Source organism: Sander lucioperca, chromosome 6 (assembly GCF_008315115.2).
Source record: "Sander lucioperca isolate FBNREF2018 chromosome 6, SLUC_FBN_1.2, whole genome shotgun sequence".
NCBI classification, from domain to species: Eukaryota; Metazoa; Chordata; class Actinopteri; order Perciformes; family Percidae; genus Sander; species Sander lucioperca.
Genome location: NC_050178.1, coordinates 17,071,763 through 17,096,650, shown reverse-complemented (window position 1 = coordinate 17,096,650; position 24,888 = coordinate 17,071,763). Strand labels below are relative to the sequence as shown.

General features: G+C 41.3%; 1 protein-coding gene across 2 annotated transcripts in view; it reads left to right on the top strand.

The window, feature by feature from the left end:
* ptprga (protein tyrosine phosphatase receptor type Ga) overlaps window positions 1-24,888 on the top strand; it is a 511,734-nt gene that overhangs the window by 417,367 nt on the left and 69,479 nt on the right. For both annotated transcript variants that reach the window (XM_036001852.1, XM_036001851.1), the window contains exons 8-9: window positions 3,135-3,327; window positions 16,100-16,284. In XM_036001852.1, the coding sequence (XP_035857745.1) occupies window positions 3,135-3,327; window positions 16,100-16,284 (378 nt within the window). The remainder of the gene's footprint in view (window positions 1-3,134; window positions 3,328-16,099; window positions 16,285-24,888) is intronic.

Sequence of the window (24,888 nt, the reverse complement as noted above, 5' to 3'; positions counted from 1 at the left end):
TCCCTTCAAAATTCATTCACCCCTTATTTTGCTGTGGTTTAGTTTCTGTTTTTTAATTTTTTTTATTTCAGAGCATCTGATTGTCGTACAGCACAAAGTCACAGGAAGAATTTGCTGTCCTCAGACATCCCCTCACTGAGATATTTACCTTTGTAAACTAAATCTGCCTCTCAACACCCCCTCCTCTTTCCAACACTCCCTTGCACACAAGCTGTTTGTCTGCGTGCATTGCTTCCAAACACATTGTACAGAGTATCCATCTGCCAACACAGACAGAAAGATGACACTTCAGTCACACAGTGCAAATCCATGTCTGGTCGCACGTCTTGCAACCCAGCACGCATCTGACAAATGGCAACATGCAGGAAGAGGCCAACTTCAACATTAACCCAAAGCAGTACAAAATGTTCACAGCTTGATAACATGGCAGCTGAATTCATATTCCAACAAGTTTGGGAACCGTTTCACCAATCACAGCAACTACAGTATACAAATTTCTTCTACTTGGATCCACGTCCGGCCTTTCAAGACTTTCTAGTTTCCCAAACCAAGTATTCAGCCAAATCCAGTCAGGTGTAATTGAATGTAAGATGGCTTTGGCTCATACATCTTAGCTAGATTTGGCCAGGTGTCGGGGGTTGGGCCAGTTGTGTCAGATAATCAGCCCCTTTTAGCAGCACTTGAAGTAGCTTTGGGCCACAGTTGGCCACCAGAATCAGACCAGTGTACTTTGAATATTTCTGACTCACCATCCATCATGTGTCTGGCATGAGTTTGGCAAGTAGATTTACTGGATCTAGAATGCTGATGGGCCAAGCTTTATGGGGCATTGGCTCTTTCAGATGCAGTCTCCGCAAATAATGTGACATTACTTGTGACAACAATTCTTTATTTCAATGTGTTTATCAAAACACTGACTATTTCAAGGACTTGGCCAACTCAAACCCTATCTGTAGTGCCGTTTGGAGTGTGTTTATGGTTGCTTTATGCAAAAAACACTGGCAGTACATGAATATGCATTCAGAACTCCAAAACCACAATTATCCCCTGGGACAGCACTTCAGAGATGCAGGCCACGAGGACCCACACTCACTGAAAGTTCATGTTTTTGAAGTAACAGGTGGAGGGAGGATTGGCACTCAACAGATTCAAACATCTCCTCTGGTGGTAGACCTTTTGGATTGAAAACCCTCAGGGCCATTTCTCCCTTAGGTCTGGATCAGGAAGGTGACTTTCCATCTCTCTGGTGGTTTAATTGTCTGGTTTAAAGCCTGGAAATCTGACTTGTTTTGAAAGCTGCTTATTCGAATTGTCTGAATGATCTGAATATGCAAATATCCATCTTATTAGATTGTTACATTTTAGTATTTTATTGTGTTTCATGACCAGTTCAATATGACTGCCTCTTTGTGACTGCATCTTTGGCCACAATTGGCCACAATTATCAGACCAGTTTACTTTGAATATTTCTGACTCACCATTCATCATGCGTCTGGCATGAGTTTGGCAAGTAGATTTACTGGATCTAGAATGCTGATGGGCCAAGCTTTTTGGGCATTGGGTCTTTCAGATGCAGTCTCTGCAAATAATGTGACATTACTTGTGACAACAATTCTTTATTTCAATGTGTTTATCAAAGCACTGACTATTTCAAGGACTTGGCCAACTCTAACACTATCTGTAGTGCCGTTTGGAGTGTGTCTATGGTTGCTTCATGTAAAAAAACACTGACTGCATCTTTGTTATATCCATATGTCACTTCATTATGCTTGTACTGAACTACCTGCAGTGACAGACTATATTCCTGTTATGTTTCTGGATTCTGGTCATGGCAGAGGACATCCTGATAAACCTGGTTTTAACCTCTCTTTAAGTTTGTTTTATCTTCTTTTATGAGCGGATACACATTATGTCACATTTTGGACTTGACAGATGGACTTCCTTTAAAGGAATTTCAGAAAATGTAGCTTAGCTTAGCAGGGGTGACCCCAAATAATTGAATATTCAATGCTTTGATGGAAATATTCGACTGCCAGTCTCACAGTCAAATCCTCGCAGCACCGTAAAGTCCAGCTCAGACTAAAGGTTCTGGACGAGATGAGTGGAAACTTGCAGCTCCTTGCAACGCCCCGGTCTGCAACGTTCTGAAAGCTGCCAGTTTACACCAATAAGACGAGATGAGACGGTGTATCATCTTCATAGCAACAAGTCTCTGTACTTATGTTCTAACTTCCGACTTTCAGGCTTTTTTGTAGCTGGATATATCATTTGTTGCATCTGAATATGAATGTGGATAACGTTACGTGATAGTGAGATGCTTGCTACAGCTGCATTTCTAGTGATGAATCGTTGAAAACAACATTATATTTCTCTGATTCATTGCTTTGTAATGACGACGCTCGCTCTCTTTAGTCACTCTCTAGCTTGCTCGACCACATACTGTCGAGAATCTTTGAAGCTTTTAAAAAATCTTTTTAAAGTGGGTAAATAAATCCAACCGCCCCATGACAGATTTAAGTTTCACTTTCCATGATCCGTGACCGATGGTCACCCCCGACCCCCACCCACATGAATCGACGATCAGTCAACGATTGGCAAGAAAGAAAAAATATGCCTGCCAGCATGCTCACTGAATATGTTGTATCTAATTTGTTTAATTCATAAACAAACATAAATGGAAAAAACAATGATGTTCCCACAGTATAAATGTGTCCCAGTGATATTCTGCAATATATTTAGCATTTATTCATATCCTTCACTTGGATATATTATTGAATATGCTCTTCATATATTGGGATTATTGGTCATGTGTTCTGAATATTCTCCTTTAAATTCCTTGTTGTTGATGTCTTAAAAAAGGTCTTTGCTGCAGCAGTGACCCACTTTCCTCATGGGGATCATTACAATTTTATTTTGTCTCTTGTATATCAATTACATGTCTGCGTTGCATTCTCACAATGTGTATATTGGGGAGTGAGTAAAAGTGGTTCTTGCTGCTGTATGATGGATGCAAAAAACCACCAACTCCAAATGGCCACAGGATGGGAGTTGTGCCTGGCGCTAACTCCTCTCGTGTTCCACTCTTCTCTCTCCATTCCTGTCTCTACCATGTCTGTTCTCCCCGCTGGCACCAGTTGGAGGCTTTCTACTCCATCTTCACCACAGAGCAGCAGGACCATGTGAAGTCAGTGGAGTATCTGCGCAGCAACTTCAGGCCCATCCAGAGCTTGGACAACCGCCACGTCTTCAAGTCAGCAGTCAAAGACGCCTGGCTGCCGGATCTGACTGACAGTGGCAGCGGGCCATACGGCACCGAGGCTTCCAAAGGTACAGTAGTGGTGCTAAGATTTCAGATGTACACTTTGACTTTTTAGGTGTCTATACAGAGCCTCTTTGACCTAATGCTTAAATCAAGATAGAGCAATTTTTACAGTAACTCAAGTTTTTAAAGTTTTTACTCAATTCAGTTTTAATTCAGACTATACACCAAGGCAACCCATTCTCACTCCCAACATGCAAAATTCTGATGCTTGGTCAGTGGCTCTCTCTTTAGCGTCCGTATGGAACGCACCGGGCCGAGCAGCAGCTCGACAGCGGCGATGTAAGATGACGTAATATTAAGAGAGACAATGGTAGAGTGTAGTATGAAGGACGGAAAATCTGAATAAGGAGGTTGGTTGGGGTGGTGGATGTGTCAAACAACATAGGACTTTCACCCAGGAGACCGGGGGTAGATGTCCCGCGTGTCACTGAAACGTACATTTTGTAACGCCACCCACCATCTTTTCCTAAACCTAAACCTCCTGTTCTTGTGCTGCATGTCAGTTAAACGCACGTCCTGACCCAGAGCGTCAAAAAGTGACGCCAAGTGTCCCGAACAAGCGCGTCTAAATATGACGCAATAACAAACGGCAAAGGCTTCTGACCAAGCATCTCTTTTTGATGCGATGGGAGTGAGAATGTGTTGACCAAGGCCACAAGCCAACATAGATTGAGAAAATACTCAGCGTGGTCAATGTAAAAGTCTTAAAAAAGAGAACTATTGCTGTTTCGAGCCATTTAAAATCATTATTTTCTATGAATCATTAAATTAGGTCATGATAGTAATGAACAACATGATGATGAACATGTTTAAGTGCTGAATTGAAAGGAATATAAGATAGATTAATTTGAGATGTAGATTTATTTGATTTATTTTGAGTTCTAAAATAAGAATCACACATTAAGGTTTTTTATTTTTTACAAAAGAATTCCATATGTTGCACTGCAATGTATTACATATAATGCTACCTCTTTTTCATCCTACTGATCTATTAAACTCCCCCCTCTTTTCTTTCTAAACTGCTTCAACATTCTCACATTACTCCTGGATGGTGACATTTCTTAATGTTAATAAATGAGGGATATTCAGTGTTGCTCATATGCCCAGAGGAAGCTGATTGCCTTGCCAGTGTGTGTGTGTGTGTGTGTGTGTGTGTGTGTGTGTGTGGTCTGGGCGAGCTGGGTAACTCCCCTACCATAAGGCAGTGGGAGGCCCACCAGCCGTCCTCCCACTCCTGCCTCATTACCACTCAAACAACACCACACATTGTACAGTGTGTGTGTGTGTGTGTGTACATGCATGTGTGTGAGTGTTTCTCTGTGTATTTGTAAGTATTTGCGCACGGCCCAGCATCTGTGCCGTGTCAACTGTCCTAGCAGGATTCCTCCCCTCCTTTCCCTCATACGCACTTCCATATGGCCAACTAGGAGAGAGGTGCATCGCCTACAATCACGCACACAAACACACCCAAACACACTCACACACACACACACACACACACACACACACACACACACACACACACACACACACACACACATACATACACACACACACATGTACTGTATGTGTGTGTCCTGGCACACTGTGCTTGCAGTATGTCCTTGAGCACTGAAGTGGGACATGTTTGCTGTAAGCAAATCTATAAGGCTGGCAGAGGAAATGCAGAAGAGGCAGATGAGGAGGAGGAGGAGGAGTAGGAAGGACGGCTGGGGAAAAAACAAAGAGAAGATTTACAGTTGAGCTATAAAACCATAGCCACAGCTGAGTGGGCTAAGGGTCCAACTCGAAAGTGTGTGTGAGTGTTTCGCTGGTTTCTAAACCCACCACTCCCCCGAACCTGACAACATAAAAACACACAACACACAGGTGCTTTCTTTCTAGTCCTCCTCCCCTCCCTGTGATAGTTTATTCCATTTTCCTGAAACTCAGCCTGAAGAGCCTCCTCCTGCTCCTGATTGTTTCCCATCAGCAATTATGCTTCTTTTTGTTTGTGTCCCTGAATGACTACCAGGCACATTTAGTGAGGCGAAAAGAAATATAGATACATGTAGATACGGTGTTTGGGTGTTGTTAAAACCATACTCCATCATTTGTGGAAATATGCTTGTCTTGTATTCTGAAGCAAATGAGAGGACCAGTATTAGTTTAATCTTTGAACTCCAGACAATCAGGTTTGCTTTAAGTGAGGGATATGGGTCTATATCCACGACCTTCCACTTCCAGGATTGCTCTGTTGTCGGCAGATATTCAGAGTTTTCTGTTGCACGACTAAAACAAGTTTTGAACGTATACATGTTCCACCAAAACAACTTTCTTCCTGAGGCTATTTTGCAGTAGCACCATGGCTCTGTCCGGCACTTAGCGCTGCCCAAGATGATCGTGATTTGTTTAAAGAAATGCCAATTAACCACAGCACGATTTTCTCCGATCCCAGAATGCTGTGTGGACTAGCCAGTCCTTCCTCCGCAGCGCTGTGTAACTGCTTCACATCGGACACCAGCAAAGATTAAACATTAAACATTATGGCCATTCCTATACAGTTCTGTATTTTGTATAGCTACATACTTCATAATGGCAAAAGGGAAATCCAAAAACACAAGGAAAAAAACTACTCAGGGAGAGACGCAGGGAATGACTCGGAACAGCACAGGAAAACGTGTAATGACAACGATCGGACAACAGACAAAGAAAGCACAGTCTAAATACACAAGGTAATGTGGGTTGTAACAAGGGAAAGGTGACATGAGGGCTGATGAACAGGTGGAACACATCAGGGCGAAGCAGACAATCACAAAGGCGGGAAAACACAAGGCAGGAAATAAAACAAGACATGACGCAGGAGAAACAGAGACTACAAAGTAAAACAGGAAACTGAAACATGAAAACACAAAGAGAGAAAAATACTGCAAAACAGGAAACGGTGAACAAATCACAGGGAAATAACCAAAACAGGGAATGAATTAACCGAATAAAACAGGAAAACCTAAAATTGAAAACCACAACCATGACAACATTTGCATCAACAGTAAAAGTAAAAGTAAAAGTTAAACAGTGAACAGCTTTGCTTAGCTGCTCGAAGGTCGGAATTAAGATGTCCACGAGCTGAATTATGTCCCTGCATAATATCTAGAGGTGCACCAATAACAGTTTCACAAAAAGATACAAGTGATGTATCAAGTAACAAGTGAGCAATGCAAGTGCCCATCTAAGTGCTACCTCATGCCATTGAGTGGTTGCCTGTTATAACACAGTAACACAGTGTTGTAGATGCACAGCGCGCAGATAAGTTGTACTGCAGAAAGGGGGGGGGGGGCGGCGCTTGTTGTTATTGACAGGAGGTCCTTGTGTCAGACAGAAGCCTTTGACTATAGCTACCACTTTGACAATAGCCCAGACGCTCCACGTGTCCCTGAAGTGGTCACTCATTCAAATTTTAGAACTAGTACACACAAAGTATGTCACCCAGTCAACAGCCTTCATTAATGAATTATCTTGCGAGTTAACACTGCATCAAAAGGTATTTCTTACAGTGAAAAGAGGCCATTGAATGAAAAATGAAATTCTGTAACTGCAGTCTTTTCCCTCAAAACATGCACCTAAAAGTAAATATATTTTCTGAAGTACTTGTATATTACGTTAACCTTCTAATTCACAACTATTGAAAGGGAAATATTGCAGTTTTTACTACACTACATTTATATTACAGCTATAGTTACTAGTCACTTTGCAGACACATAAAACATATGATCAGTTTACAAGATATAGTCTTTTAATCGACTAAACTACCAACATTTGTTCCCTCTCAAACAGCTACAACATTAAATGCTGCTTACATGCTAGGTTTATTTGCAAGGCTGGAATGTTACTATATCAACTGAAGTAGTACTTGCATGTCATTATGGTGTACTTTACTAGAGTATTTCTATTTTACGACACTTCACTCCACAAACAGTATTTGACAGCTTTTTACAACTTTGCACAGTCAGATTTTACACACAGATATCTAACCAAGTTGTAAAACATAATACATTGTTATTGATTTAACTGTAAACATGTATAAGAATTAGTTAAAATGATTTCCCTCTCAACCAGCTACAACATTAAAATGCTGCTAACATGCTAGGTTTATTTGCAAGAACGGAATGTAACTAATTACATTTACTCGACTACTATATTTTTGTTCAATTTTGGTATAAATTGGAAATACTTGTACTTATGCTTCACTGTATTTAAGAAGGAAATGTTGCACTTTTTACTCCACTACAGTACATTTATTTGTTACTTTGTATATTTTAGGGGTCATTATGCTGCACATTAAGTACATTTAATACTTAAAGTTACATGTAGCTGGTAATACCTCCATTGTTAAAGTACTGCAGTGAATGGATATAAACTTACACATACAGTTTAGCAGCATTTACATATTCATTTTCAGTTTCATATCAGAAGACATTTTCCTGCAACAGTTACTCTGCACCAAAACTCATGCATTCCCATGGATTTTGATTACGTAAGATGTGGCAGAAAAGGAAGAATACTAGTTAAAGGGGTGGTTCAGAATTTTGGACATAGGACCTCATTTCCAAGTTAGCCAGTGTGTTATTTATCAGTGGAGACCGTTTTCAACACTTTTCATCCAGTCCTTCCAGTTGCAGAGTTCGCTGGTGCTAGGCTAGTGCAAGTCAACAGTATCTGCTAGCCTGCCACTAAAAACAGTCTTACCCACTCCACAGTACACCTGTGGCAAATAAATTATAACGCCAGACTATTGATGTAAATGTCTGTGTTGATAGAATAATGTTAGAAATAAAACTACCCTTGCATCTCAATGATCGCATTACAATTTGAGGGACTAGTTTCTCAGCAGCAGCGGAATTTTACTTTGCTCGGTTAGTATTACTTCGCTGAAAAGTAAACAGAGAAGCGCACTACAGTCGGGACACCTAGTAGTAGGACATTGGTATTGAAGCATTGGATTGGAAACTAAGGTCTAGGCAACATGGTGATTCAGTGTGCATTTAGAAATTGTAAAAATAAACCAAACAGATGGGCACCACAAAGTTTCCACAAATTTCCATTGGGAGATCCAGAAAGGAACCAACTGTGGCTTCTTGCTTCTGGCTTGGACATCAAGGTGGAGACTCTACTCCAGTGGCAAATGTGTAGTGGTAATTTTAGACCAGACAACTTTGAAAGACCCCGCAATCTAAAGGACCACAAGTCACTGACAACGCATGCGGTTCCATCCGTCTTTCCAGATGCACCAACAGCAACTTTAGGTAATTGCTGACAGAAAAGTCATGTAAGCTCGGACAGCTTACATGCAAATTGCAGCGGCAGGTAAATAAACTTGTGTGATTGTCATGGAAATCAGCTTTCTCAGTAGCCTAGGTAATATCACTCCGCCACTGCTGTAGCCTATGCTACCAACTACAGGGAGCAAAGTATAACTATTGTAATGCGATGCAAGGGTAGTTTTATTTCTAACATTATTCGTTCAACACAGACATTTACATCGATATTTTGGCGTTATAATTTATTTGCCTTGGGTGTACTGTGGAGTGGGTAAAATTGTTTTTAGTGGCAAGCTGGCAGATACTGTTGACTTGCGCTAGCCTAGCACCAGCGAACTCTGCAACTGGAAGGACTGGATGAAAAGTGTTGAAAATGGTCTTCGCTGATAAATAACACACTGGCTAACTTGGAAATAAGGCCCTATGTCCAAAATTCTGAACCACCCCTTTAATACAAACCATTTAACTTCAACTAACCACCTGTATTGGAATTCTGATAATAAATTAAAAAGGCTTAAAAAGGGCAAAATTGTAGGCCCGCGCCGAATTGTAGGCCATCCTACCTCCATCCAGTCTGTAGCCTAGTAAACTAACGTTACGTGATGCACGTTAACTAACTAGCTATCAATAGTGGACATTTTAAAATGACCTAAGGCACGCTGACTTCAATTTCAACAATAGAAACATGAGCGGCCAAGTAATCAAAATGTTACATCTGAAAGACGCCACTGAAGTTTAAAAAAATTTCAAAGCGAGCCACATCTTCTTTGTCTGTTGTGTCTGAAAACAAGCGGCAAAGCTAACAAGCTGCTGTGCTGCGTTCAAATAAGCTCGGGAAAAAAAACAGTGGAAACACTGCAAAATGCATAGATATCCATGGTAAAATGGTTATAAATGATTTACCCAAATAAAAAAAAATGTCACTCTATTTTTGAAACTGAAAGGGAACGCCGTTCCATTCCGACTTTTACTCCTGGAACCCTCATTTGAAACACAAGGTTAGTATTTAGGAAAGTTGACATGTCATCCAAATGTCATCAGTAATGTACTGTAAATGTCGTGTTAATGTGTGCAGCAATCATTGCTGACTGAAGTTTTCCTGGACCGAGCTCATTCTTAAAGGATAAATCATTTCTTTCTACAATATGGGTCTTATTTTCATAGTGTGGGTCGTTAGTCCTATTGTTTATAAGACAGGTTACTCGCTAACTGTTGATACCTGGGTACACAACACTGTTACACAGAGTTTGAAGCAATGTAGACTATCCTCCTTCCCTTTCTCACTTCCTTCCCATATTCTTCATTGGATGACATGCACAGTTCTTAATAATAGCAGGCAAGTTGGACTTTTTGTGTCCTACATAAGGGCACCTCAGTGGGTGCTGAAGAATGAAGATAAATCAAAAGTGCTTTGAACAAAGGGTTTTGGATGCTCATGATCTCCATACTCCTTTAACTGTACACAACTAATAACAGTATGAAGCAGGATTTGGCACCAGCCCCTTTACTGCAGTACCTATGGTGCATGACTAACAGCAGAGAGGCCTGTATACTGGAGTACTGTGACTGAGTTCCCACCCAATCCATCCGACTGCAAAGCCCCGCAGACCGACTCACAATTAAGACCCGCTCATCGATCAACTGTGGTCAACATGCTGCAGGGCCAAAGATGTCCTTTCCTCCTCCAAATGGCCTCTCGGAGACTTATGAGAGAGAGGGAGAAAGAGAGGGAGAGAGAGAGACAGACAGAGACGTCCTATGTGGGTTGTACCTGTGTCAGACACCCCCTCTACGCATGTTCTGTTCTGTGTGATTGGGCTCTATAGTCCCCATCACTCACTGCCATCCAGACCTCTCCCCTGTGTGTGTGTGTGTGTGTGTGTGTGTGTGTGTGTGTGTGTGTGTGTGTGTGTGTGTGTGTGTGCGTGCGTCATGGCCCGTTTATCATTGATGAAAGCCAGAAGAGGGTCTCTTCATCACCCTACCGCGGTAGTAACAGCTTTATAGCACAGGTACGCTGATGAAGACACAAGCACTTTATCTCAGATTAGCACAGCAATGCTTTCTGGTAAGTAAATGGTACTACCATTTTAAATAACCCACTTTTAAAAATTGTTGGAAATATACTTCTTTGATATCTTACCCTGATTAAGATTTATGTAGATTTAAACTTTGGAGTTTCTGGCTTTAACAAGGTGTCATTCTCTTACAGATATGTTCTTGAGATGAACATTATTTGTAAGAAAACATCCTGAAACAATTTGCACCGTAAATTGTTGCATACAATTTCACTAGAATGCAACAATTGAATTGAAAAGTTAGATGCCCAAACTTATTATTATTATGGGGGACGACCCCCCCGCCGTCTTCCCGCAAAGTTGAAACAAAACATACACCCTTGGTGACGAGCACGCTGTCCAAGACTTCCACTGGCCTCTCCGGCTGACTTTTTGGAGCCATAAGCAGAATATGATCTCCTCAAACATCACCCCACCCCACCCCACTCGGCTGCCCCAGGACGTAAATCAAGTCACCTGGATAAAACCTTATGGTGGAACTGTAAAATATTGTAATTTGGTGTTCTTATTAATATCCTTTAAATGATGGTGGAAAGCTTAATTTGTGGTACAAATAGTAATTGAACAGACTGACAAGTACTGTAACACAACAACAGGTACATAAGATAGAAGACCAGTTTAAAGGTGACACTCCCTTTGAAATCAAACTATAACCGAATCACAGCATTGTCACATTCAAATGGGAAAACCTTTGGAAACCCTTTTTCTTTTTACTGTAAAATTTTTGTAATTATGAAAGTATATCATTCAAAAAAGTAGGACAACATTCCCTGTTTTATTACCATTACTTGTTATGTTTTACTGTTTGGGCTACTCCTCTAACCTACTGCTTTATTTAACTTATTTTGATTACCTCTTCTGAAGAGTCCATCTTGTTTTTTTAATCCTCCTTGGCTACTAGCAACTGTGTGGAGGAGGGGTGAGGGTGGTGTGCGATCACGAAAGTCTTGTATCATATGGGTGTCATTACTGTCTAGGGGGACAGAAACTACGCACTGTAGCTTTAATATAAAATAGTTGCGCACTATAGCTTTAAATTCACATTGTAAATGTAGACCTATGCTGCTAGGACTGAAGTTATGGTGGTGTTAATGTTCTAACTTGTGACAATGCACACACACACACACACACACACACACAGGGCATGGCCGACTGGGCCTAAGTTGATATAATCTGTTAAATATGTTTTCCCTGCATAGAGGTCATTCACTGCTTGACTTCCAAATGGTGTATGTGCATGCGTGTGTTCTACTTTGTAAACGTGTGTGCCTTTGTGTGTGTGTGACTAATGGCTTTAGTAATGCTAAGCCACATGGGGCTCGACTGCAGGTTATGAATAGAAAAACTCCACTGCAGCTCTTTATGAGCAAGCTAATCAATTTGGTTCCACCAGGCACGTGAGCTCTATTCTCATTCAACCCGTGTTCATCATCGAATTACCTTCTGCATTTGCATAATATGATACAGTGTTTGGAATAATCATTATGTGCATTGCTTGATGGTAATACGCTACTCCCTCTTATGCAGCAGTGAGCAGTGTAATTAATGCTGCTTCACATACAGTTACACTACCGATACGCTGACCAAAGTGCGTGGACACTCAAATATTCCACCAATAAGTGATGTTAACGCAGGGATTATAATATTTGCCCCTATTCAGCAACAGGAGCATTCATGAGGTCTAACGCTGATGTTGGGTGATCATAGCTCACAGTCGGCGTTCCAGTTCATCCCAAAAGTGTTGGATGGAGTTGAGGTCAGGGCTCTGTGAAGACCAGTCAAGTTCTTCCAGAGCAAACTGGGAAAACTATTTCTCTTTGGACCTGACTTTGTGCACGGGGGCATTGTTATGTTGAAACGAGACTGTCCTCCAGTAGTCTCGCATTGACCTTCCTCCACAGCGCTGTGGAGGAAGGTCTGGCTAGTCCACACCGCATTCCTGGATAGGAGAAAAACGTGCCCTGGTTTATTGGCATTTCTTTAAAGGTCCTATGACATGCTGCTTTTTGGATGCTTTTAATCGGCCTTAGTGGTCCCCTAATACTGTATCTGAAGTCACTTTCCTGAAATTCAGCCTTGGTGCAGAATTACAGCCACTAGAGCCAGTCCCACAATGAGCTTTCCTTAGGATGTGCCATTTCTGTGTCTATAGCTTTAAATGCTATTGCTAAGGAGAGAGGGGGGGCAAGGTGGAGGGTGGGGGTGTGGCCTTGACCAACTTCCATGCTTCGCTCATTTGCAAGCCATGATGTCTCTCTCTTTCTCATGGGCGGGCCAAATTCTCTGGGCGGGCAAAGCAGAGAAAGGGGAGGTAACCTTCCCCTTATGATGTCATATAGGGAAGATTCCAGATTGGCCCATCTGAGCTTTCATTTTCTCAAAGGCAGAGCAGGATACCCAGGGCTCGGTTTACACCTATCGCCATTTCTAGCCACTGGGGGACCATAGGCAGGCTAGGAGAACTCACATTAATGTTAAAAAAACCTCATAAAGTGACATTTTCATGCCATGGGACCTTTAGACTAATCACAATCGTCATGGGCAGTGCTAAGCACCGGGCAGAGTCACGGTGCCGCTGCAAAATAGCCTCGGGAAGGACCTTGTTTTGGTGGAACATGTGAAGTGGAATGTCGTGGATATAAACTAGGTTGAAACAAGACTGTCCTCCAGTAAACACTCCCATAGGCGACGAAGAGCGCCAAATTCCGAGTAAGGACTTTCACCCAGGAGACGGGGGTTCATGTCCCGGTTGAAAATAGGTGGAAACAGGAAAGGGCCTTCCCTAACATGTTGCCATAAAGTTGCATGGGTTATTGGGTTGTTTATCAGATTTTTTTGTTGTTGCAACTAACAGTATTATTGTGATTGCAATCTCTTTTAAAAAATGTGTTTTTATCCTACAAATTTTGAGGGGCTGAGTCCCAACCTTGAAAAACAGAGCTTCAGACCAGAAGTACAAGGCTCCACATACTTTGGCCATTTACTTAAAAACAAAACAAAAAACTGCTGTTTTTGATCTTATCTTCTGGATTTCTCCTTATATGTCAATGGGAAATGAATTTGTCAATTTGTCCAGAAACATTAAATAAACGACTAAATTAATGAATGAATGAATGAATGAAACCTTTATTGCCCCGAGGGGAATTTGTTTTGCACTCAAGGGAGCCACATTGAACATTAAGCACAGACAATAGTAAATAACATAAACAATAAAAACCACACCAAACATCCAACAACAATGAAGACGGAGAGGATACAGAAAACAGAACATAAACAACAACAACGCAGCAATGGTGGTGACATGCAATCATCAGTCCAATAGCTAAGATGAATCAATAAATAATTAAATAAATAATCAGTAGTGCACATTATAAAAATGTCTATGTGCCTGTGTCTGATCTGTTCAGTAACTGAATGCTCCTCGGCACAAATTATGTAATTAAACGTCTGAAGCCACGTTTGCCTTAATATTAGACTTACTGCTATGTATCATCTTGTATGTTTTATATAAAGCACTTTGTGATTTTCACAGATATTTATCTGTGAAAAGTGCTCTATAAATACATTTTACTTACTTACTTACTGCTAAGAAGAATAAGAATAATACCGTAAATTCTCATATGGTATTCAAATAATGCTAGTGTGTGGCCACCATTAAAAAAGGCCAGTAGTAAAATAATGGGAGGGGGGACTTACCTGTACTCTAATAGTGTACATGGTACATTCTCATATTTGTCATAGTATATATTTCTACAGCACTAATTCCATCACTTAACACAGTCATGTTATGCTCACCACATTGCTTCTATAGGTCTCTTTTTTTTAACACAAATACTGTTTTCTTTCTCTAATTATTTCTAGTCGCTGCTGCTCTACCATCACTGAACTGAACAGAATACTTCCTGCAGATGCGTCACATTAAAAGCCCACCAGGGACAATGCCCTTTGAGTTGCTAAAAGGCTTTTAATAGAAAACATCTGCACAGAAAGTGTCACGTTTCACTGACGGTAGCTTAACAGCAATTGCCAAATGGCAGAATGGAAAAAGAAAAGTTTGAAATGTTGTACAGTATTTCTGTAAGAGAAGATACACTGAAGGGTGAGTATGACACGTTGTACGTTATACTGATGAAATAAGTCTGTGGAAATGTATACTACGTATTGTTAAATCTGATAAACATACAGGAAGTTAGCATTGAAATTTGCATTCGACTTTTAATATTTCCATTATTTACCAAGTGCATTTACACATGAATGTACCCTCTGCATTTACCCCAAGGTATAGGGGGGAAATGAAAAAGCCCTTTGTCTTATTTAAACCTGTTTCAGACAAAGGCCTGGTCCCCATTCAGTATTTAAGAATTTACAGTTATAATTATAAAATATCAGAAATCAAATACTCCCATCCATAGTATGTCTGGGCAGGAAAGCTCACTGGTCAAACAGAGACATCTAGTGGTCAGTAGCAGTCAGTGCAGGGCTGGCCCAATTACGATGAATGGAGGGTTAGTATGCAGTAGTGTGTATTGTTAAATTCATAATAAAACATACAATGTGTTTGTGTGTGGCTTCATTCCTGCCTCTGCCAGATAGTTAAAGACAGAGTCAGTTGGCTGCCTTTTGCCTGAAGGAGACTATATATGAACGTGTCTGTTACTGGTTACTGGACCCTTCAGACAAAATGGGTGTGTGTGTGCAAATGTTTGGTACTATATGTGTGGAGAATCCAGACATTAATACATAGATGTGTGTGTGTGTGTGTGTGTGTGTGTGTGTGTGTGTGTGTGTGTGTGTGTGTGTGTGTGTGTGTGTGTGTGTGTGTGTGTGTGTGTGTGTGTGGATGACTCAGAATGTCTCACGGCAATATTAATAACACATCATGAATACAACTCACGCTCACATAACACTCACTTTCTCACTCTCTCCACCTCTCCCGCTTTCTCTCTGTCTCTCTTTCTCTCTCTCTCTCTTTCAGTCTCTCTCTCAGTATCTCTCTCAGTATCTCTCTCTCTCTCTCTCTCTCTCTGTCTCTCTCTCTTTCAGTCTCTCTCTCAGTATCTCTCTCTCTGTCTGAGTGTATTATTTAAGATAAGCTGAGCTGATGTATTATGTCATTAAATCTCTCTCTTTTTCTCCTCCTCCCTTTAATTCTCATTGCTTTCCTAATTCCTCCTTCACACCAATCCTTCCTTACTTTTTTCCTTTCCGGGACATCCTTTCATTTCCACTTTTCTCATCTCTCCTTTCTTTATCTGATTTTACTTACGTCTCACCTTCCTTCACTTTGTTGGTTTCTTAAATTCCTCCCTTCCGTTATTTTCTTCCTCCATCCTCCTTTCCTGTAAATGTCCCCCTCCATCCTTCCTTGCTGTCTTCTGTTCCTGCCTCCATCCTGCTCCCAGCATGCAGCAGTGCTCCCATCAACATGAAGGTGCAGCATGTGAACGCCAGTGCTCTGGTTGTGCGCTGGGCGCGTCCCGAGGTCACCTACCACCCGCCCATCCTCCACTTCCTGGTGTCGTACAGCTGGACCACCCACGACGACAGCTACGAGGAGACGCACCTCACTGACGCCAAACACAAACTGGTGAGACTGGGAGGGACTGGAGTGTGGAGTGGGAGGGTTAGCCTGGGGCAAGTTCAATCACAAAACAATGTGCACCGTTTTGCTACGGTTTCCTGGTTGAACAACATTTTCCTCTGAACAGTGTGAAACGGTGTGCAACAGCGTTGAGTTATGTTTTCTATCATATGGTGTGTATGTCTCTCGTTTATTGGCTGTGTGACACGTGATACCCAGTCAGCAGAGACCTGTGGTAATAAAAAGGCAGACCGCTTGCACACACAACAGGGTGTTCAGCGCACCCCTGTTTTAGTTTAAAAAAAAATTTGCTACATTTTGTCAGGGCTGAAAGTGGCCTTAGTCTCGCATAGCCAGACCTTTCTCCACAGCGTTGTGGAGGAAGGTCTGGCTAGTCCACACAGCATTCGGGGATGGAAGAAAAACGTGCTCTGGTTTATTGGCATTTCTTTCAACCAATCAAAATTGTCTTGGGCGGCGCTACGGAGCCACAGTCCCGCTTCAAAATAGCCTCGGGAAGATAACTTGTTATGGTGGAACGTGTACGTTCAAAAGATGTTTTAGTCGTGCAACAGAAAACTCAGATTGGACAGATAGTCTAGCTAGCTGTCTGGATTTACCCTGCAGAGATCTGAGGAGCAGTTAACCATAGTCCTCAGAAATCCACCGGAGTTTAGAACGCCAACACAAAGAAAGAGGAAGGTAACGGATATCCAACGGAACTTCTGGCGGCAACGGAGCAATCCCAGAAGCGGAACGTCGTGGATATAGACTAAGATCAACTAGAATTTGCATTAGAAATGTGGAGTAGAAATGTAAAAGGTTTGCGTAAACTCTGTTTGAAAAATAGTGGCATTAAATACTGTATTTTGTATTAAGTATTTAAAAAATACAGTATGAATAATGTTGTTTTGTCTGTTTAATATTATAGTGATCTATAAGTTACTTGACAGATCAATACTGTCTCAGACACCTCCCTGAAGGCAAGATGGCCGAAAATGTTTGGTGTATAAAGCGTGGAGAAGACCTGTACGACAGAGTACGTGACAAAGGATGTGAACCCTACGGTTCGTCAATAGACCTTTTTCACGGCAGACATGTTGACATGTCATAGAAGGAAAAGCACAGGTGTATTCAAAACCATTAATGATGGCTGCATTCCACTTAGGAGAGGCCCTGGTATTGTGCATGCTGACTCACTGAAATAGCTTACTGGGACACTAGATGGAATTGAGCCATTGTTAAGGTTATCAATTTCAGCTGTGCTTTTCCTACTATGACAAGTCAACATGTCTGCTGTGAAAAAAGGTCCATAGTCCTGGGCCCTGTGGCTCCTCATGCTTCACACATCACACTTCCTAAATTGTAAAAATCATTGCCAGTAATCAATCAATTACATTCCCTCCAAATTATATGTAGCAAATCAAATTTGTAAGATAAAAACATATTTTTTAAAAGAGATTGCAATCACAATAATACTGTTAGTTGCCAATGGAATCCAATAAGTCTACACTTGCATACATTAACACTGACATTTGTAAAATATATCAATATGTGATATATGTGGAGACATCAACATGCACATTAGCAGAAGTGTTTTCTAATGAAAAAAATAAACAACTATGCATTAACGTAGAATCACATGCACACTCACGACATTTCCAGTATGATAGTGTTGTATAACATACAGGAAATCACCAGCATGGACCAGATTTGCTTAACATCAAATATGAGCGAATATATAATGAGCTCAGTGCTTTAAATTGTCTTTAAATGAGATTTTCACACACACACACACACTTGCAGCCTTTCTCTGATGTGCTTTCTCAGCCTGGTTTGTGCGAGAAAAAACTAAAAGCAAAAACCTCTGTTCAGACTTTTATGACTCTGAGCTGTCGATAGCCATGTTTGCGCTGCTATATAATCCACAGAGATACAGAAGAACAATCAATCCTTTCAGTTCATCTTCACACAGCTCAGACGTCATCATGTCCACAGCCCTGTGTGCCTCATCACACCACTGTGTTTGTGTGTGTGAAGTTAGTTTCATTGGAGTTTATTTCAACTTCCAGCCCTGTCAGTCCATGGGCTTTCCAACACTGAAATCAAACAGCAGCCACTACTACGGCTGAATAATGAATACTGAAGCCAGTGCTGGTATGTTTCACACTGCAGTTCCTGCAGCAGCCACTGGACATTGGCTCCAAGAAATTGAAATTGAAATAAAAAGCTGATTTTGTAATAAAAGCTAGTATTTAGATACAGGCTGGCCCCAAATAAAGGCCTCTGGCAAGAAGGACAATAACAAGATGACCTATCACCTGTCCTATAATGGAGTCATGTCATTCTCACCACTCTGTGCTCCAACCAGTCCTCCAAACCCTACGACGATATCTGCCGTTTGTTCCTACCCTCTGATCAACACAGATATATAAAGACTAGAGATTTTCCGATACCATTTTTTGCTTCCCGATACCGATTCCAATACCTGAACTTAAGCTGATATGAGTACCGATCCGATACCATTGTGTTATATATTTTATCATGTTTTAACAGCTGTATACTACTATCCCTGTATGGGTGTGACATGATTGCTATCTTTGTTGTACGGTTCGGGTTAAACCTTTTGTGAAACATGAACAAACACAAACAATGAATGCCATAGAAGTTTCTTTATTCTCCAGTTTGGCAGTCAGTCATATCGGAAAGAGCAGAAATAAACCACTTTAAAGTAGATTTTCTTTGGGGCTAAATTACCTGGTATCAGGCCGGTGCATTGACTCCAGTACTCACCAATACCGATACCAGCATTTTAGGCAGTATCGGAGGCTTTTCAGATACTGATAACGGTATATATATATATATATATATATATATATATATATAATAAAGACCTGTCTCTAGTACAGCCTGTCTCAATTAATGGTCTGGCTCTGCATTCAGATGAGATAAAGAACAGCTAACTAGGGTAGGGGGGTCCAGGAGCATGCCTCCCCCAGGACCATTTTGGCCATAATATATGGCCTCTGGCACATTCTAATGCCACTATTCCATCATATACACTGATCCTAATTATTGCATATTTAAATGAGTTTTCCTCCTTATATTTTTGTGGATATTTTTCTTATATATTATTTTATTATTGCCTATATCTATATGAGTCTATCCATCAAATGACGCAGCCTGAGAAACGTGCATACTCGCCTACCTATGGTGCATTCAAATACTCTCAGACGTGTTGTAAGTGTGGGGGACGAAGGGCACCGACAGGTTAAATTCAGGGGGCATGTCCCGCTACGCCCTTGGAAGAGCCCATTGTTTATGATTTTGTTTTAATGATGATGTATGAATATTTTTGGGCTTTAGGGAATTTTAGGGCTTAAAAGTACAAACTGTTGTGCTTAATAATACCTCCTAATCTGGGAGGGCTTCTATACAAAAGTCTTGAAAAACCCAAATGGGTCACATCAACATCCAGATTCTAGCTCAGCCAACCATCAACTGCTCATCAGACAGTAATCAGATGATTTCCCTCAGCACCAACTACACACCCACCCACATAACAAAGTGCTCCGTATTTCTAACTGTAGTTGCTGTTTACTACTTCCTTTGCACCGTGTACACAGGCACCATCGTGTCCTTGATAAACAGTAAGATTATTACATTCATTCGTCCTTTACCCTCTGAGGACAAAAGACGCACAAGCGTGTCCAAGCGATGTTCTACTCAAAAAGCCATATTACAAAATTTCATTTTAGACATTTATTTACTATTCATATATTACGCTACTTTTGTAAACCAAAGACTTTTGTAGACTCATTTCAAGTGCCAAAACAATTGAGTGTAGATATGTTTTCGCAAGAGATTTCCTTTGTTTTGTTCTTCATGCCCCTACTTTCCCTCCTTCCTTCTTCAACCCCTCCCTGATGATACATTGCCAGATGAAAACACATCACCCACAGCCACCGCGGCCTACAGCCATATGTTATTGGATTAAACTGATTAATGTACTATGATTTACCCTCATCAATTTGATACACTGCACATATGAACATATTTTAATCATCCAGTGCGTTCCCATGTGCAAAGATGTCACTGTCCAGACTGATTTCTGATTAGACAGTGAAACTGTCTACTTTGAAAAGAGCCCCAGACAAATTTATTGTAAATAATGACGGGAAGATTTCGGACTAATGGACAGTCAAATGCAGTTGCACTGGGAGGCTGCATGCTGTGTGTGTGTTTGTGAGTGTGTGTGTGTTATTTCAGAAATACAGAAGACCTTACATCATCAAAAATAGGGCTGCGAGTGCCTTGTGAAATCTCATAACTTGGAACCAAACTGTTTTGACATGTACAAAATCAGCACTATTTGCATCATTAAAACATGTGAGTTTTTTTCTGTATAACAATGGCACATACACGCAGCTCTGGCAAAATAAAACGTGTTATGAGAAAATATGTTGGCAGAGGTTTTAATAAAGTAGTTATTCATTTGTCTGGGGACAAACATGCACGAATGCAAACACACACACACACACACACACACACAAACACCAAGCAACATCCTTTATCAATTCCATTACAAATCTTCTCATCAGGAGCCAAAATGAGCCATCAGAGAAGGCTGTGGAGCAGACAGAAGGTTTCATTCCCTTACATTGTGGTCTGCCAATCGGCTAGCAGAATACTAATGCTGAGCTGGAGGGCATGCAAAAAAGCATGACCTTGGGCCAGTGGCTCTGTGGGGAAACAGTACTGGCTGCAGAAAAAGGGATCAGAGTGCCCCCTGGCTGTGGAAGCAGCTTCAGCCTTCAGTACTGTGATTCTGCCACGATGAGAGATGGAGGGAGAGAGGTGGGAAGTGTTTTATCCTCTCATCATTAACTCGAGAGACTATCCCTCCCTCTGAAATCTACTTCACTCTCCCTCGCCCTTCCTGCTCTTCCTCCCCTTGGCGTCTTCCCCCCGACGGCCCTTCCCACACACTATTTTTTCTACCCTCTTTCTGTCAGCCCTTTGATTCAGCTCTTATTCCTCATATTCTCCCTTGACGCCTCTATCTAGGTCACAACAGGGACTTACATGGCTTTAGGACCCCCAAATCCCAAAACATCCCCCTTGTCACAATCAATGTAATGAAACACTGGACTATTGTATGGGGGGGGCGGGGGATCAACAGACAGGCAAACATGCAGACAGACAGAAAGACAGGCAGACAGACAGACAGGCAGGCAGGCAGGTAGGCAGACAGACAGACAGACAGGCAGGCAGGCAGGTAGACAGACAGACAGACAGACAGACAGACAGAAAGATACAGTACAATACACTACATAATTAAGCTTTTTTTTAAGTTAAGGATATGTTCTGTTAAAAGGGAACTATGCAGTTTTAGTTTAGTTTTTAGTTTTAGCTTAATTTACCTTAACTGAACAGCTTCGGAGTCATTAGAATGGTTTTATGACTTTTTTCGGGTTCCCCCTAGCGACTGTGAGCGGAAAAACCACCCTTGCAACTTTCGGCCGGCGAGCCTCAGCGTCAGGAAGAATCGCATAATATCAGGTCTCGCGATGTAACGAATTGCTTCACTTCACTGCACACATACGCCCATTCAGGAACCGGCTAACAAGGTAGCCATGGAGTTTTTCACACTATCGTCATGGCTGAGCTGGCAAAAAAGAAGCAGAAAGCTAGGAAAGCATTGTCGGAGGAACAGAGAAAGTGGAAACGGCAGACTGACCGATCGAGGAGTCAGACACCAGTAAACATAGGAGCTGCCAAATATCTATTCCGAAGCTGTAGGGGGAGCTCCATAGAGAAACCTGTGAGCAAAAAGCGAGAAAACAGCGAAGAAATGGCCAAAACTGCATAGCGCCCCTTTAACGCTCCAAGACAGAATGTTATCTTGTCCCGTTACAACACATCCCTACAGTATAACTAAAGGACATTATAGGTTGATTTTAAAAGACTCCTTAAAATGACACATAAGACTGTTCTATCTACTGCTGAGACGTCATTGTGTCACATACTAAGGTCCGTTAATTTTCACAATGACATTTGACTTTTGGTTTCACATTTTCTAACGCCATCTTTATCCCCCAAGAGGGGATAGTATTGTGTATATGCAGTGATATATATAATGTAGGTTAACACTAAATGAGTATTCTTGTGTTTATTGTTATATGTGTATCGTTAGTCTTTTGTAGAACCAAAGCTGTGGAGGGTTCGGGGTATGTAACACTCGTGCTTAATATATTTGGTACCCCCTAAAATTGCATCTGGCCCCAGCCTGGGCCATCCCTTTAAAATGGTCTAGAACTGCCACTGATCTCTGGCCCCTGCAGTCTACATGTCTTTGAGCAAGACACTGAACCCATCAGTGAGTGAATGTTTATCTGATGAGCAGGTGGCACCTTGTACGGCAGCCTCGGCCACCAGTGTGTGAATCTGTGTGTGAATGGTTAATGGTGCTTGTAGTGTGTAAAGCGCTTTGAGTAGGCGTTAAGACTAGAAAAGCGCTTTATGAGTGCAGTCCACTTAAATCCTTACAACTTTATTGGTAGTGTGCTAAAACAAGTGGTCCAGTAAAACGATATCCACCCGATATCTACAGCAGATTGTTACAGAAAAAAGCACCGTGTACACAGGCACCATCACTTCCTCACTAAACACTAAGATTATACATTTATTTATCTTTAACCCTCTGAGGACAAAAAAGTCCTCCAAGCGTTGTTTGACAACACTCCTACTCAAAAAGCGTTATTACAAAATATATATGTATATTAGTCTGGATCAATGACATTTCCAGTTTTTCAATTTCAAGTTCATTTCCAGGATAATCGCCGGATGTACCACTCCTTCTGCTCTCTTTGTGTTGCCGTTCTTTAACACTGTTCGCTTTGGGAAACAACAATAAATTTCCAGCTAGCAAGCTACTCGCCAAAAATGGCAAGTTTTGAAGAAAATTTTGATCGTGCAACAAGGCAGGCCTGCTCGGTTCTGTCCGGGAATCATTGTAAAGATTTACAAAGAATATGTTTACGACATTTCCTCTCTAACTGGGATGTTTTGGGGCCGATTGGTGGGATTGTTGTGGACGAAGTACACACGGCAATACACGGGTAAGAGCTAATGAGGTTTAACCATTTATCAAGCTAATTTAAATAGCTCACATTACTGTATTGTCTGAACAGTTAACTTAATTTAATATTGTATGTGGTGTTTTCTTTTGCGGGGTACAAATTTTCCACCAAAACAAGTTCCTTCCCGAGACTATTTTGCCGTCTCACCGTCTCTGTGTCCCAAGACCATTGTGATTGGTTTAAAGAAATGCAAACAACCCAGAGCGTTTTTTCCTCTTAGCCATGCGTGAGTCATGCAATGTGAGACTAATTGTAAATTAAAAATGTAGTTATATGAATGATGTATATACTCAGACACTTGATTGTAGTGGGTATAAATACAGTAACGGTGCAGATCAGTTCTGTAAAGAAGAGTAATCTGATCCCACACTCTTCAGACATTCGGTTTGTTTATCAGCTGCTGTTGATGCCACTGAGTTGCTTGAATGAAACCTTTTGATTTACTCAATCTTTGCCACCCATCTGTGTGAGAGCAGGAGTCAGTTGGAAGTGTGGATTCTCCACCGTGTTAGTGTAAACAGCAACACCCCATCTGACAGAGCGCTGCCTTCTCATGAAAGCTATCAGTTGCAAGTCAAATTTTCTGTACGGTCCCATGGTGCATTTGTGGTGATGATATCTAGTGCCCTTTGAATTCATGACAGAGATTAAAGGAGTTGTGTGGCAATGCACAGCTAAAAGAGGAAAACTTATAATTAACTCAGTTTAACTACCAAAGTCAAAACATGTGCATGTTTCTTTTGAAGGTGTATCCTTTTAACACCAGTATATCATTACCACATCAGTGTGAATAATGTAACCAAATGGCGCTGCCGCTGAGAATATTGTCAGCCTTTCGCTGCATGCATATCCCAATGCCTGTAAAGTCTGCATGTAAAGATAAAAACAATATTACTGGCTGACGAGACCATTCCATGCCTGACTGCAAGAGGTGAGCGTGAAACATATCATGTCAAACTCCTTTAGATTTCGGCTGGGATTGGAGCTGATGTTGGATCCTCTGTAGATCGTCTCATTTGGGAGAAGGTGCAGTTTTAGCCTTTAGTATCTCTGAAGGACACACCTATTCGGGCCGAGTGTGTCGTAGGAGGCTGGGCAGCCTGATCTGGGACACATTTGAAAGGGAAATATGTAGTGCTGGGACGATATGCTTTTGTCCCGGTTTTTAGCCCATTCGTTTCAGATTAAATTTGTTGGGAGGAGGGATTGCTCTTTGCCAGTGTCTTGTATAACACTACCTCTGGAGGCATTCAAGTTAAGAATTCTTAAATTCTTTAAAGCGTTTGCCCTTGTAAAGTTGATTTGGTGAATATGTTAAGCAGACAATTATCTGTTTACTAGTGATGGCCAAATGAAGCTTCATGAACCATTTTCTTTATTTTCTAAGCCCACTAGATGGCGCTCTCTGTTCAACAAAGGGTTGAAAGCACATTAAATTCCCATTCCTTGAGCCTTTTTCGTTAAACCA